This window comes from Oryza sativa, chromosome 5, assembly GCF_034140825.1.
Source record: "Oryza sativa Japonica Group chromosome 5, ASM3414082v1".
Lineage (NCBI taxonomy): Eukaryota > Viridiplantae > Streptophyta > Magnoliopsida > Poales > Poaceae > Oryza > Oryza sativa.
This window is the reverse complement of record NC_089039.1, coordinates 559688-572467: the sequence shown is the minus strand read 5'-3', so window position 1 is coordinate 572467 and position 12780 is coordinate 559688. Positions and strand designations below refer to the sequence as shown.

Genomic DNA, 12780 nt, shown 5'->3' with positions numbered 1-12780 from the left:
GATATTCCGGTCCTAAATTTTCTTTTTCTTTTTCTCATTTTTTTCCCACACGAGTAGGAACGAAGAAGAGAAGAAAAGGAAAGAGAAAAATATAAAGAAAATGAGTTAACACCCGTGTGACATGACACGTGAGTGCCATATAGGATCTCAAAGGTGTCGTGGTAATTTGACACGTGAGTGCCATATAGGATCTCAAAGATGTCATGGTAATTTGAGAACAAAATAATACACTTTAACAATATCAAGGACCTAGATAAGACGAACAAATTTAAGTGCCAGCAATACACTTTACTCTTTTAAATGTTTATGTATGTAGCTAAATTTTTTTAGGATAATGATGCTAGCTGCTGCTAGACACATTATAGTGTGAACGTGTTCTTGATTGGAGATTCTTGATGCCAAGGCATTGTAGTTAACTACAGATGGACAAATAAAAGGATGTTCCTAGCTCATTATCTTAAGAAGAAGGATTGTTTCTAGCTGGGCTCGCTAGCTACTTTCTCGCAAAAAACATGTACGGGAGCCTTAGATCATCAAGCCATCCCTAATATTCGCCTTTTTTTATATTGCATCAAGAATATCCCCCCAAAAAACGGTGGAGCAATCTGAACCCTGAAAGAAAGATACATACAAAGATTTTAGTTTACATCGACACTGGTCTCACTACCAAACATTAGCTACCGAAATTGGAAAACCACCTTCATTTCATGGGGACAACATGATCTCTATATAATCTGAAATGAACATGGCCCATGCCCCTCTTCCTTCACTTCTGTGTCTCAAGGAACCTATATATGATGTTGTTGCTGAATTGGAACTGCTGATAAGTAAGGTGCGTGTTTGTCTACTTTAACTACTTGCCTGTTTTCCATAATTAGCAGACAACAATGTTCTTGAGCTCTTCCATCAGGAGCCTCCTGCAGTTCAACATTCAGAATGTTAGAAACGAGTACTTCAGGTGTACTGTTGTGTAATTTATGCAACACAATTCAATTTGTTACTGGAGACCATAGTTTTGCTTGTTTTCATAGAAGTTCACACCGAATCAATTATAAGCTGAATTTCCAAAGAAAAAAAGGGTGAGGAAATAATGCGCTAACTGGTTGCGGTTCCCTCTTATAAACAACCTTCTATGGTTTGGGGATGCAAATGTTCTGAATTCTACCAAATGAGTAGGCTGAACATAATTTTGAGTATCCGTGATCATGAAGAAGAATTCAGAATCTGTCTCATGCAAAACTTGCTTCACTTTCCCTTTTACAGACAACAAACTGAATTCATTTGCTGTGGGACAGGATATATCTGTCATTCAGTTTTCAGGTGGCAAAAAAAAAAAAAACAAATGGTGATTGAGCTTCCCTTTGACAATCAATACACCACCACAGAAACAGAACAGCCACATGATGGGTCTTCCTGTTCTTCCCAGCAGCAACTCAGCTTGTACAACTACAGCCCCAGCGATCCGCAGCTGTTTTCCCAGCCAACCACAGGATCAAGAACGTATTTGTCAGGTGCAGTCACCATCCCTGGGATTTGCAATGACAAAAGTAATCTTGGACAACAACAATTTCAGATTGATGCAGCGCTTAGTCTAGGGTACCAGAGGATCAGATCAAGCGATGCCCTTTGCTACATAAGTCGGGTGCTGATGGAGGACGTCGATGAGAGGGTTGACCTGCACCAAGGGGAGGCTGCTCTTCAGGCTGCAGAGAAACCCTTCTATGATATTCTTGGCCAGGTATATCCACCATCGCTAAACCGGCTAGCACTCCATAGCGCAAATGAACCAGATACGCCTGATGAGAGCAGTAGCAGAAACAATTATCATAATAGGTACCATAGTAGCCATTCCAGTTTCAACATGTTACAGCCCTTGCCAACCCCATTGAGTCCATATAGCTATGGCAGGAGTCTTTTTCTTCCAAACCAACACTTGGTAAGCACTGCCTGGACTTCTACCTTTGGCATCCCTGGCTTCCAAATTAGAAGAGGTGCCGAGGAGGCAAAGAGATTTGTTCCAATTATTGATAAGTTGGTGATCGATTTGGACACTGACCGGGGGCTCTCCATTTCAAAAATGACCACGAAGGCAAAAGTAGGAGACAAGAAAAGATATGCAATCTTTGAGTTGACAGATCAAAGGCACAGCCCTTACACCACAGACTTGGATATCTTGGAAGGGAGGAACAGCAAACGCTATGCCATCACTTACTGTGAAATAATCCGGAATGATATGTTTGACAGGGTTCTGCTCTGCTATGGTGTGGAGAATTTCGCCGAAGCATCAAATCTTCGAAAAATAATGACGAAGCAAGCACGCAAGAATTCACTGAATGGACAAACCAGAGGATCTGCACAACGGAAATTACGGGGTATGAAACAACTCAAGAAGGATGTAGTTGATCTCAGGAATCTCCTCATCCACTGTGCACAAGCAGTAGCAGCTGACGACCGCATTTCGGCCAGTGAACTAGTGAAGAAGATAAGACAGCATTCTTCACCAGATGGAGATAGTAACCAGAGGTTGGCATTTTACTTGGTGGATGGTCTGGAGGCGCGCTTGGCTGGGATCGGGAGCCAGGTGTATCGCAAGCTCATGGCAAGCCGAACCAGTGCTGAGAGTTTGTTGAAGGCTTACAGCCTCTACCTTTCAGCTTGCCCTTTCGAAAGGGCGTCATTCGCCTATGCAAACCAAACTATTCTTGATGCATCAAAGGGGCAGCAACCAAGAAAGGTGCACATTGTTCATTTCGGCATTTGCACTGGCTTTCAGTGGCCATCATTGATTCAGCGGCTTGCAAATGAAGAAGGGGGTCCACCCAAGCTTAGGATCACAGGTATAGATATGCCCCAGCCAGGTTTCCACCCCTGTGAAATAATTGAGGAGACAGGGAAGCGGTTGGCTGATTATGCAAACTTGTTCAAGGTGCCTTTTCAATATCAGGGCATTGCTTCACGGTGGGAAACCGTACAAATTGAGGACCTGAACATTGACAAGGATGAAGTGCTCATAGTCAACTGTATGTTCAGGATGAAGAATCTTGGTGATGAGATGGTATCTATGAATAGCGCAAGGGATAGGGTGCTGAAAATAATGAGGATGATGAACCCAAGGGTTTTTATTCTCGGTATTGTCAATGGATCATACAGCTCTCCCTTCTTCATCACACGTTTCAAAGAGGTTCTGTTCCATTACTCTTCATTGTTTGACATGATTGATGCAAATGTTCCACGGGATAACGAGGCGAGGAAGATGATAGAGGGGGGACTCTTTGGGCAGGAAGCACTTAACATCATAGCATGCGAGGGTGCAGAAAGGACTGAGAGGCCAGAAAGTTACAAGCAGTGGCAAGCACGGTGCCTCAAGGCTGGGTTCAAGCAGCTCCCTGTCGATCCAGCCACCTTGAAAGAGATAATAAATATGAAGAAAGGGATTTACCATGAGGACTTTGTAGCTGATGAAGATGGTGCCTGGCTACTACAAGGATGGAAAGGGAGAGTAATTTATGCCATATCCACATGGAAGCCAAATGAATCATATTTGGATCAGTAAGATTCAAACAGTTTTTCATGTACATATGCTATGGTGCTCAAAGGTGTATAGGCAACTGCCAATCTCTGTATCTACTTGAACAGTCGTAAACACAATAAATGAACATATATGTATCCTTTATATGTATTGATTTGATTGTACATGAGCATATATAGAAACTAAACTAAACGAAGTGTATAACATACTTTTTTTATACCTTTGAAGGAGGTACCAGTCCTTCCATCTCAACAATATGTACTATTTGAAAGTTCAAGGTTCCTCCCTAAGGACCATACTAAAAGTCTTCTTGTTTTATTTCAGAACAAAGTGTAAATGTGTAATAGAAAACTACTCTAGTAGTGAAACTGTTGTTTTCTAAAACCAATGTGTCTATCCCTTGTTCTTTCATGCATAATAGGTTGTAATAGTGCAACATCTAAGTGCATGTGAATGGGGAAGCAAAAATAATAATTTTAAATACCTGAGAAGGAGACAAAAAAAGCTGCAAGCAATGAATAGCTGGAATCATACAGCTTAAACAAGAGACTGTTTGTGCTCCAGTGACATGCAATTGTTCTTTCCATCTATTAGCAAACTATTTGGCTGGAAACAACTACTTCATTGTATACCAGTAAATTATTCTTGGAAGTACAATTTCTAGATTATATTCATAACTTTTAGTTCTCATATTCTCATATTTTTTTTACTCCTAAGTTAGATTACTGATTGTATTCTAAATTTCCAATGGCCGGTTACTGTTTAACGTGGGATTAGAGTAAATAGCACAATACGTTAAATAGTTAGACAATAACTTTAGAATTTCCAGTTTACTTATCATTTTCCTGGGCACATGATGTCCTTTTATCAGTTGTCACATCCTTCTCTTTGGTTATAATTGGGGGCATCTATGTGTCCAAACTGAACCAAAAGGCCCAGCCTGGATGAATGACAATGGTGCCTAGTTTGTAACAGAAATGATCACAAGAAAGCCATTTGGAATATGATCTGTTACCTTCATGTCACAGTTATATGTTTTATAAATCAGAAAAGTGTCAAGAAGAAGGTTACAAGAAATAACCCTAATATTAATCAGCCAGATGTCAACAAGAAAGTAACAAGAAATAAAGACCAAGAGGAACATTAAACAATTTTCACATCAACAAGAAAAGCTCACCCATCAGCACAACTAAGGAGCCTCAGCCCCTCTCATAAGGACTGGACAATGCCACTACTCTCAATGGCTCAAAATAAAGTCCCCAGTTTTTCACCTCCCTCCTTCCTCACCATAGGCCAGATACATCATTAAGCTAGGTAAATACTGATGTAATCTCTCTTGCTGCTGTTAACAATTGGTAACAGCAGTAATAGTAGTATACATCATAAAAAGTATATTTGGGATATATTCTACAGTGTAGTTGGTATACCAAGTTACCAACTCCTACATTTTGATACACCAACATTTTTTCTCAACAAAAGGTGTCTTCCAGAGTTTGGAGGTTATCCATGTCAAAAGTATGATTTACATAGCAGGTAAGTAGTGCATACAATCTTCAAAATTGGGTGCCAGAGATGGTTTTACATGTCAGTTTATCTAGGCAAAAAACTATGTTTTGCTGATTACAGTCCTGGGAGGTACCAGTACCTCCGAATTTTAATGTTTTCATTCATATTGGCAACTCCTGTTGTTAATTAGCGTGGCACCTCTCAGGACCATAAAAGAACTCTTGAACTTATCCTATTATCCTATCTATGACTTATTTTGATATTTTAGCAAGTTTTGAGAGGCAAAAAAAAAAGACATTGGCTGGTAAAGAAACCCTTCTAAAAGGTTGACTTGCTCTTTTGTAGATCACAAATTTCTGCTTCAGAAGCTTAAAGCAATGCAGGTCTAGCATAATGGACAGCCCTGAGTATTGTCAGACCAACTCAAACATAACTCTTGATTATATAAACAGAATATTGATGGAGGAGGATATTGATGAAAAGATCAGCATAAAAAAAGGACAGGATGCACTTCAGGCGACAGAGAAGCCCTTCTATGATATTCTTGGGAAGGCATACCCATCTTCATCTAAGGAGACAGCAATTAACGGTGACAGTCAAGCAGATTACCCTGATAATGGTAGCAGCAGTTATCATGAACAGGCATGTAGTGGTAGCTTTGTTAGTGATCTCCTTGGGTCACAGGATGCGCATTCGATAACCACCGACTGGTCTTCTGAATTTGACCGTTTGGCTTTGCAATTCAGGAGAGGTGTTGAGGAAGCAAAGAGGTTCATTCCAAATATTGAAAAGTTGGTGGATGATCCAGAGAAGAATGGTCTTTATGCTTGCAAACAAACAACAGAGACAACAGAACAGAAGGGCAAGCATGAGAACAAAATAAGGAATCATCCTCATGATCCTCATGTTGAGCACATAGAGTTGATGGAAGCAAGGAACAGTAAGCATATGGCCATCTCCACTAGTGAAACAATACGGGATGAAATGTTTGATAGTATTCTGCTCTGCAATAGGCAGCTCCCTGGTGAAGTTGCTAACCTTAGAGGAATGATGGCAAAAGAAGCAAGCGACAACCCAAAGAAATTTCAAAGCAAAGGATATGGAAAAGGGCAAAGGAAGCCACACAGTAGTAAGAAGAAACAGAAAGAGGCAATAGATCTCAGTGTTCTTCTCATCCAATGTGCACAAGCGATAGCATCTAACAACCATCCCTTTGCTAGTGAGCTACTGAGGAAAATAAGGCATCACGCTTTGCCAGATGGAGATGGTTCTCAGAGGCTAGCAAACTGCTTTGCAGATGGCCTCGAGGCTCGCTTGGCTGGGACTGGGAGTCAAATGTACGAAAAACTGATGGCGAAACAAACGAGCACCAGAGACATGCTAAAGGCCTATCATCTATATTTTGTAGCATGCCCTTTTGAGATGGTAACATACTACTTCTCCAACAAAACCATCATTGATGCATTGGAGGGGAAAACAACATTGCATATCGTTGATTTTGGCATCCTCTTCGGCTTTCAGTGGCCATGTCTAATTCAGCGACTTGCAAAGCGAGAAGGTGGCCCCCCTAAGCTTCGTATCACAGGTGTAGATGTACCCCAGCCTGGTTTTCGCCCTCATGAAAGGATTGAGGAGACTGGAAAGCGGTTGGCAGAGTATGCAAATATGTTCAACGTACCTTTCCAGTATCATGGCATTGCTTCAAGATGGGAAACTATCTGCATCGAGGATCTCAGTATTGACAAGGATGAGGTACTCATAATCAACTGCATGTCACGAATGAGAAAGCTAGGTGATGAGACAGAAAACATTGATAGTGCAAGGGATAGGGTACTACACATGATGAAGAGGATGAACCCGCAGGTTTTCATTCTTGGTGTTGTGAATGGATTGTACAGCTCCCCATTCTTTCTGACTAGATTCAGAGAGGTTTTATTCCATTACTCATCACTTTTTGATATGCTCGACAACAATGTTCCTAGGAACCATGAAGCAAGGATATTGGTAGAGAAGGATCTCTTTGGGAATGATGCACTTAATGCTGTAGCATGCGAAGGTGCAGAAAGGATTGAGAGGCCAGAAAGCTACAAACAGTGGCAAATGAGGATCCTCAGGGCTGGGTTCAAGCAACGTCCTGTTAATCAAGCCATTCTGAATAGATCAGTACATTACAAGGAATTTTATCATGAAGACTTTGTAATTGATGAAGATAGTGGCTGGCTGCTGCAGGGATGGAAGGGGAGGATAATACAGGCACTGTCAACATGGAAAGTGGAAACCTAGGTGATCATGTGGTAATCAGAAAGACCAAAGCAGATCTCAATCAGTCTCCAATATTCTCAAAAGCTAGTTATGCAATCATCAGCATAAGGGTTCTAAGTATTGCAATTTATTTCTTGTGTTGATGGATATTGGAGATGATCTTGGAAGATGGCTTGGTTTTCCGACTTATGTTTGCTCTCTGTATTTTTCCAATTAATACGAACAAGGAGTTCTCGGTAGGGGTGGGTAACTAAATTTGCTCTTAACATACTCTTACTGTGAATGCATTACTATAGCAATCATCTGTATTTCTCTTAAATGATTTGAAGATATTGAATGATTGAGTAATAAGTAACTGCCTTTGTTATATTGGTATGCAATTAGCGAACTTTTTTTTTCTCAAAACAGTACCAGGTAACAAAAAGATCACAGATAATTAAAAATATATGCAGAATCAACTGCCTACTAATACAAGGATGAACAAAAAAAATGCATATATGCTAGGAAACTAACCTCACTCAATACACACTTCATATTATTCCATCACAAATATTGTGCCTCGTTGACAGATTATACTTCTTAGAAGCGACTATTAACTTGCGAAAAAAGAGCCCTGAAATCAGTTGTAGGTACTCCTTCACCTTCAGGTTTTGATGCCAGATCAAATGCCTTAAACCTTGCCTCCTCAAATAGCAAGGCCTGCAAAGGAAAGGAACAGGCACAGATGGATTAGGCAACAGAATCAGCACTTGATATAAAAATACATGGCATGTGCAAGCAGAGAATGTTGCAACCTTTATGTTTGGTAAATTAACATTTTCAGATAGATAACGTTTTGGTAGATTAACATTGTTCTCGGAGACATCAGACATGGTAGATGCAAAATTCACCGAGCAGAGATTATGAACAGTAACATGTCATCCACAGTTGTGAAGGTACCTGTAAACAAACTTCTGCAACATCTGCTCTGGTAATAGTTTTTGTTTCTGTCTTCAAGATCTCATCATCCTTCCCAACAAGCAACTCCCGCACACCACCATCTTTATCCTGTAATCCTCCAGCCCTGCATTAAAAACAAAATGAAAAGAGTATGTCGATGCAATCTCCTGATTCAAGTTACAATAATTCTTCCAGATTTCAACTGCACTGAGGGTTTGTTCTTTATTCCTGACAGACATACATAAGGTTTGAGTTTATGATCAGGCTGCAGGCACCTATAGCTATAGGGAAGAAAGGTGAAACCATGTTCTAGAAAGCTAATGTGCTAGTAAAATTATGTAGACTGCAAGACAACGTGCATTTCACAAATCACAACTATATTTTCAAGAGATGTCTTGCTTTACAACCTTATAATTGTATATGGTAGACCTGAGTCTGCTAGGTACTGCTCCGCCTTCCTCTTCCAAACCTGCGAATTCAAAGAACATTAAAGTATTCTGAGCTTGTAAACAGTGCATATGATGTGCTCATGCATGCATACATATGAACACGCACACATAAAGATGAATAAATTAGAAGAAAGAAAGACTTTGCACATGTTATATACCAGTATATTTGCATTTCCTAACTTATTTAGTGGGTGATTGACATCTGTGCCGCCCATGGATCCAACCAAAACCACCTGTTTTACACCAATGCTCTTGGCTACATGAAGATGACGAAAAAACATAAACGAATCATGAACAAGGAATGAATTAACTGAAAAAAAAAGGAGCTATGCTAGCTAGACCAACAAGTCATTGATAATACTGGTTTAAAGAACAGCATAGCTGAAAAGAAACAAGTTCAAAGAATCCATCTGCAAGACAAAGATGTTTTACCAGCATCTATTTGATTCCTCTGGCCAATCCAATCCACCTTCAAAGAGTAGCAAATAGCAGAAAACATCAATTTCAAATGAAGGCACAAGTTGATACAGAAAATGTGAGTGACACAAAATACATTTAATCACCTGCTCAGGATAAGAGCCATCCTCAAAGTAGAACTCTGGGCGTCCCCCCTTGCTGGGATCAAACCCAGGCTTCATTTTCGGAACCGCACTGGTGAGGATGATAAGCGCGTCGATGCCGTCAATGGCAGGAGCAATGCTCGCGGGATCTCTTATGTCCCCGACGAACACGTCGGCAGCGCCCCCAATCTTGGCTTTGCTCTCTTCAGTCCTGACTAGCCCTCTCCCCACAAATTGGTCTGCCCTCTCCTTGAGCTTCTTGTACACAATCTGGCCTGAAAGATCATCATCATCACAGAGAGGCCAATTGCAGCGTGCAAAAGGGAAAACCGAGTCAAATTCTTGCAAGAGTAGATGTGCACGAAACTAGATTTCTTTCTTCTTGCAAGGAAAATCGATTCCATTATCTAAAAAAGAAAATTCGATTCGATTCGATGAACACGAGGAACCAAATGGGCAAGATGGCGAGGAGGGGCATGAGAGGGGTTTCCGCAAGGAGTACATTGCACCTGTTCGGCCGCCTGCGCCGGTGACGAGCACGGTGGGAAGCGGGCCACCGGCGGCGGCGGAGACGACGGCCAGCCCGGCCCTCCTGGGACCCGGCCTCGAGGCGGTGAGGTTGCAGGGAGGCCTGAGGCGTGGGCCCGCAAACGGCATCCGCGCGGCGATGGTGGTCATGGTTGTCTTCTCCGGCGACGGCGAGGCGATGAGGAGGAGGCGCAGCGAGTGGCTATGGCTGTCGCTTTCCTTATCGCTTTCCCGCTGCTCCTAATCGACTTCTTCTATTACTGGGCCGCATGTCCCTGTGGGCCGGACCTCCCTGCGTTCCATTTTACCATCCTTTCATTTCACTAAATTTCATAAAACTCCGCCGATAATATTATAGTCTAAGTTACACAAAACTACAAGTATTTTGGCATGTGTTATATAACCTCAGGTATTATGGTTCTTAAGTTTCGCAATACCATTTTTGAGTTTTACAATCATATCTCAAATTATAAGGATTTTATCCCATCATATAAATGTTACATCCGTTTTTTAAAAATTTTTATATAAAAGTAAATCAAAATGGTTAAAGGTGTGATTTTGTAAAACTATAGAATCATAATACCCAAGGTTATATATCACGTGCCAAAATTATTTTGGTTTTTATACAACTTGGATCATAATAGATGGGGTTTTATGAAATTTACTCTATTTTTCTACGAAGCACGATGCTATGAAACCAGACATACGCACACACATCTTCTGTAAGCACCTGAACCTCCGAAGAAAGACTATCAGTAACAAATAGGGGTGGAAACGAGCCGAGCCAAGCCTGGCTCGGCTCGGCTTGCAGTGGCTCGCAAAAAACTAGGATTGGCTTGGCTCAGCTTGGTTAGGGAAACAAGCTAAAACTTAAGCTCGGCTCGGCTCGTTTCCTGGCTCGAGCCAGCTCGAGCTGGCTTGCAAGCTTTCCTGTTGAAACACCTATTCATATATATTTTGTAATTATTGAAAAAAAGTAAAAACAAATCATCAACATGTAAAATTTAAATAAGTTTTTATATTCAATTCTTCAAAATCTTAGTGATAAATTTCAAGTTGACAAATAATAACACTATATAAAGTAAAATAATCAATATAAACACACGATGGCCTAGGCTCGCGAGCCAAAACAAGCGGCTCGCGAGCTAGCTCGGCTCGGCTCATTTCAGCAACGAGCTAAAAAGGAGGCTTGGGCTTGGCTTGTTTGGCTTACGAGCCGAGCCAAGCCAACCAAGCTCGAGCCAAGGCCGAGCTAAGCTCACGAACCCGAGCTTTCTTTTCACCCCTAGTAACAAATAAGTAGTCGTAACTTAAATCCCGAGTCAACAGGTTCTACAAGAAGAAACACTATAAGCTCACGCTACTTCTTTCCTTTCATTTTGTTCTCTATTTCTATACAAATTCATATAGTGCTTCTTTTTTTAAAAAAATCGCAACAACAAATAATGTTGACGCAAAGTTAATTACTTAGAAACTTGAAACTGACAAGTAAAACTTATATGCATTCTTTCTTTCATAACACCGAATACGTGCACACACATCACACCCATACCCACATACATATGTGTGTGTCCATATATAACACATGGTTAAATAGATGGACGACATGGGTATCTCTCGACCTCGCCAAAAATCGTATTGAAAGTGCACACCAATGCGTAATATACGTGAACACTAAAATTTAAATCTTGATGAATGAAGTCATCTATTTCTATAAGTCTATGCATTTATCTCCCTAAAAAAGGCCCACGCATTCCCGATATTCTCTCTGTTTTAAATTAGATGCCATTATAGCTTTGTTATAAGTCAAATATTTTTTAATCTTTTACCATCAATTCTTTTTTTTAAAAATCGTATAATTTAACAACATGTAAATTATATATGAATATTATGAAAGATAATTCTCCAAATAGTAAGGAATCATGAGCATCATATCCATCCATCCATATCATCCATCCGTTAACTTTCACATGCATGTCAGGTGCACTATTATATTGGGTATACCACTACTGAGAGTCTTGAGAGATTCTTAACATTCTGTAATTAATTAAAAACAACTTTTTTTTCATCCATACAAAGCTTATAACAAACGAACAAAAGCAGCAAGCTAGGATATAGAGTATTCTACTCCACAATCATCTGCATCTTCTGGAAGCCCTGAAAAGCACAAGAAAACAAAAATCAAAGCTATATATGCATGGCTAGCATGCAAGCTAGCTAGCCCCCTGTTTTGCACGGGAACTGCCGGTGCTAGGTTAATTTGAAATTATCTAAAAAGCTACCGTAATATAAGTTTTTTTTCTAAAAAGAAATTAACTTTCAAATGTAATGTAACTATAGTGTAACCATGCGTATGTTCTGACAGTGAACTATACAAGATGGAGTATATATATATATACGGTTGAAAGAGATGTAAAATTAAATAAATACTCATCTTTGTTTACTGTGCAAGCATATATATGCGTATCTACGTGGGAATTTGAGTATCTTACCAGAAATTGTATTACTTCTGACGGCTAAATCCCGTCAGAAATAAAGAAAATCCCGTCAGGAAAATAGTTCCGGACATGTCACCGTCAGAACTAGCTTGTCGGGGAAAAATAAATTTGCCTGACATATGTCCGTCAGGGTTCAATTTCCTGACATGTATGCACACACGTCAGTAAAAATTGCGGCCGTCAGGGGTATTTCAGTTTCTGGTAGTGTTGGTTAAGTAATTAATTAAGTCTTGGCTATTGGCGATTGAGTGGAATATATAGAAGTTAGTTTGCATCGACCATTATTCCATTTTCTGTTTTGATCTCCGATATGATCCGATACATCAACATTTCAAAAATCAAAACCAGGGCCAGAAGCGAATATATTTATGCACGTTTGAGTTTGTGTACATACGACATTGATCAGGTAAGAATGATTAATCAGAGCGTCGTAATAAAGACAGCAAGTAGTGTAAAACTATAAATCGTTTCGTTTTTTTCTCCATAGCTAATATCCTGTGGTGCACAAG

General features: G+C 40.2%; 2 protein-coding genes and 1 pseudogene across 8 annotated transcripts; 2 read left to right on the top strand and 1 right to left on the bottom strand.

Moving 5' to 3' along the window:
* Window positions 1-267: 267 nt before the first annotated feature.
* Window positions 268-9986, bottom strand: LOC4337588 (uncharacterized protein At5g02240). 7 transcript variants are annotated; one of them, XR_003242313.2, is made up of 10 exons: window positions 9755-9986; window positions 9249-9520; window positions 9118-9154; window positions 8844-8941; window positions 8644-8705; window positions 8237-8360; window positions 7811-7996; window positions 862-917; window positions 699-788; window positions 268-612 (listed from the first exon to the last, which is right to left on the bottom strand). XR_003242313.2 is itself a non-coding variant. In XM_015781875.3 (7 exons), the coding sequence occupies exons 1-7, from the start codon at window positions 9921-9923 to the stop codon at window positions 7877-7879; spliced, it is 882 nt and encodes a 293-aa protein (XP_015637361.1). In that variant the 5' UTR covers window positions 9924-9986; the 3' UTR covers window positions 7807-7876. The 7 variants fall into 7 exon arrangements, 1 of the variants encoding a protein (XP_015637361.1); XR_003242312.2 differs by having other exon boundaries at window positions 699-917; XR_010741334.1 differs by lacking the exon at window positions 699-788.
* LOC9271968 (scarecrow-like protein 9) lies at window positions 1033-3676 on the top strand (annotated as a pseudogene).
* Window positions 6413-7324, top strand: LOC107280897 (scarecrow-like protein 9). Its single transcript, XM_026025556.2, has one exon. The coding sequence runs from the start codon at window positions 6413-6415 to the stop codon at window positions 7316-7318; it is 906 nt and encodes a 301-aa protein (XP_025881341.2). The 3' UTR covers window positions 7319-7324.
* Window positions 9987-12780: the final 2794 nt, after the last annotated feature.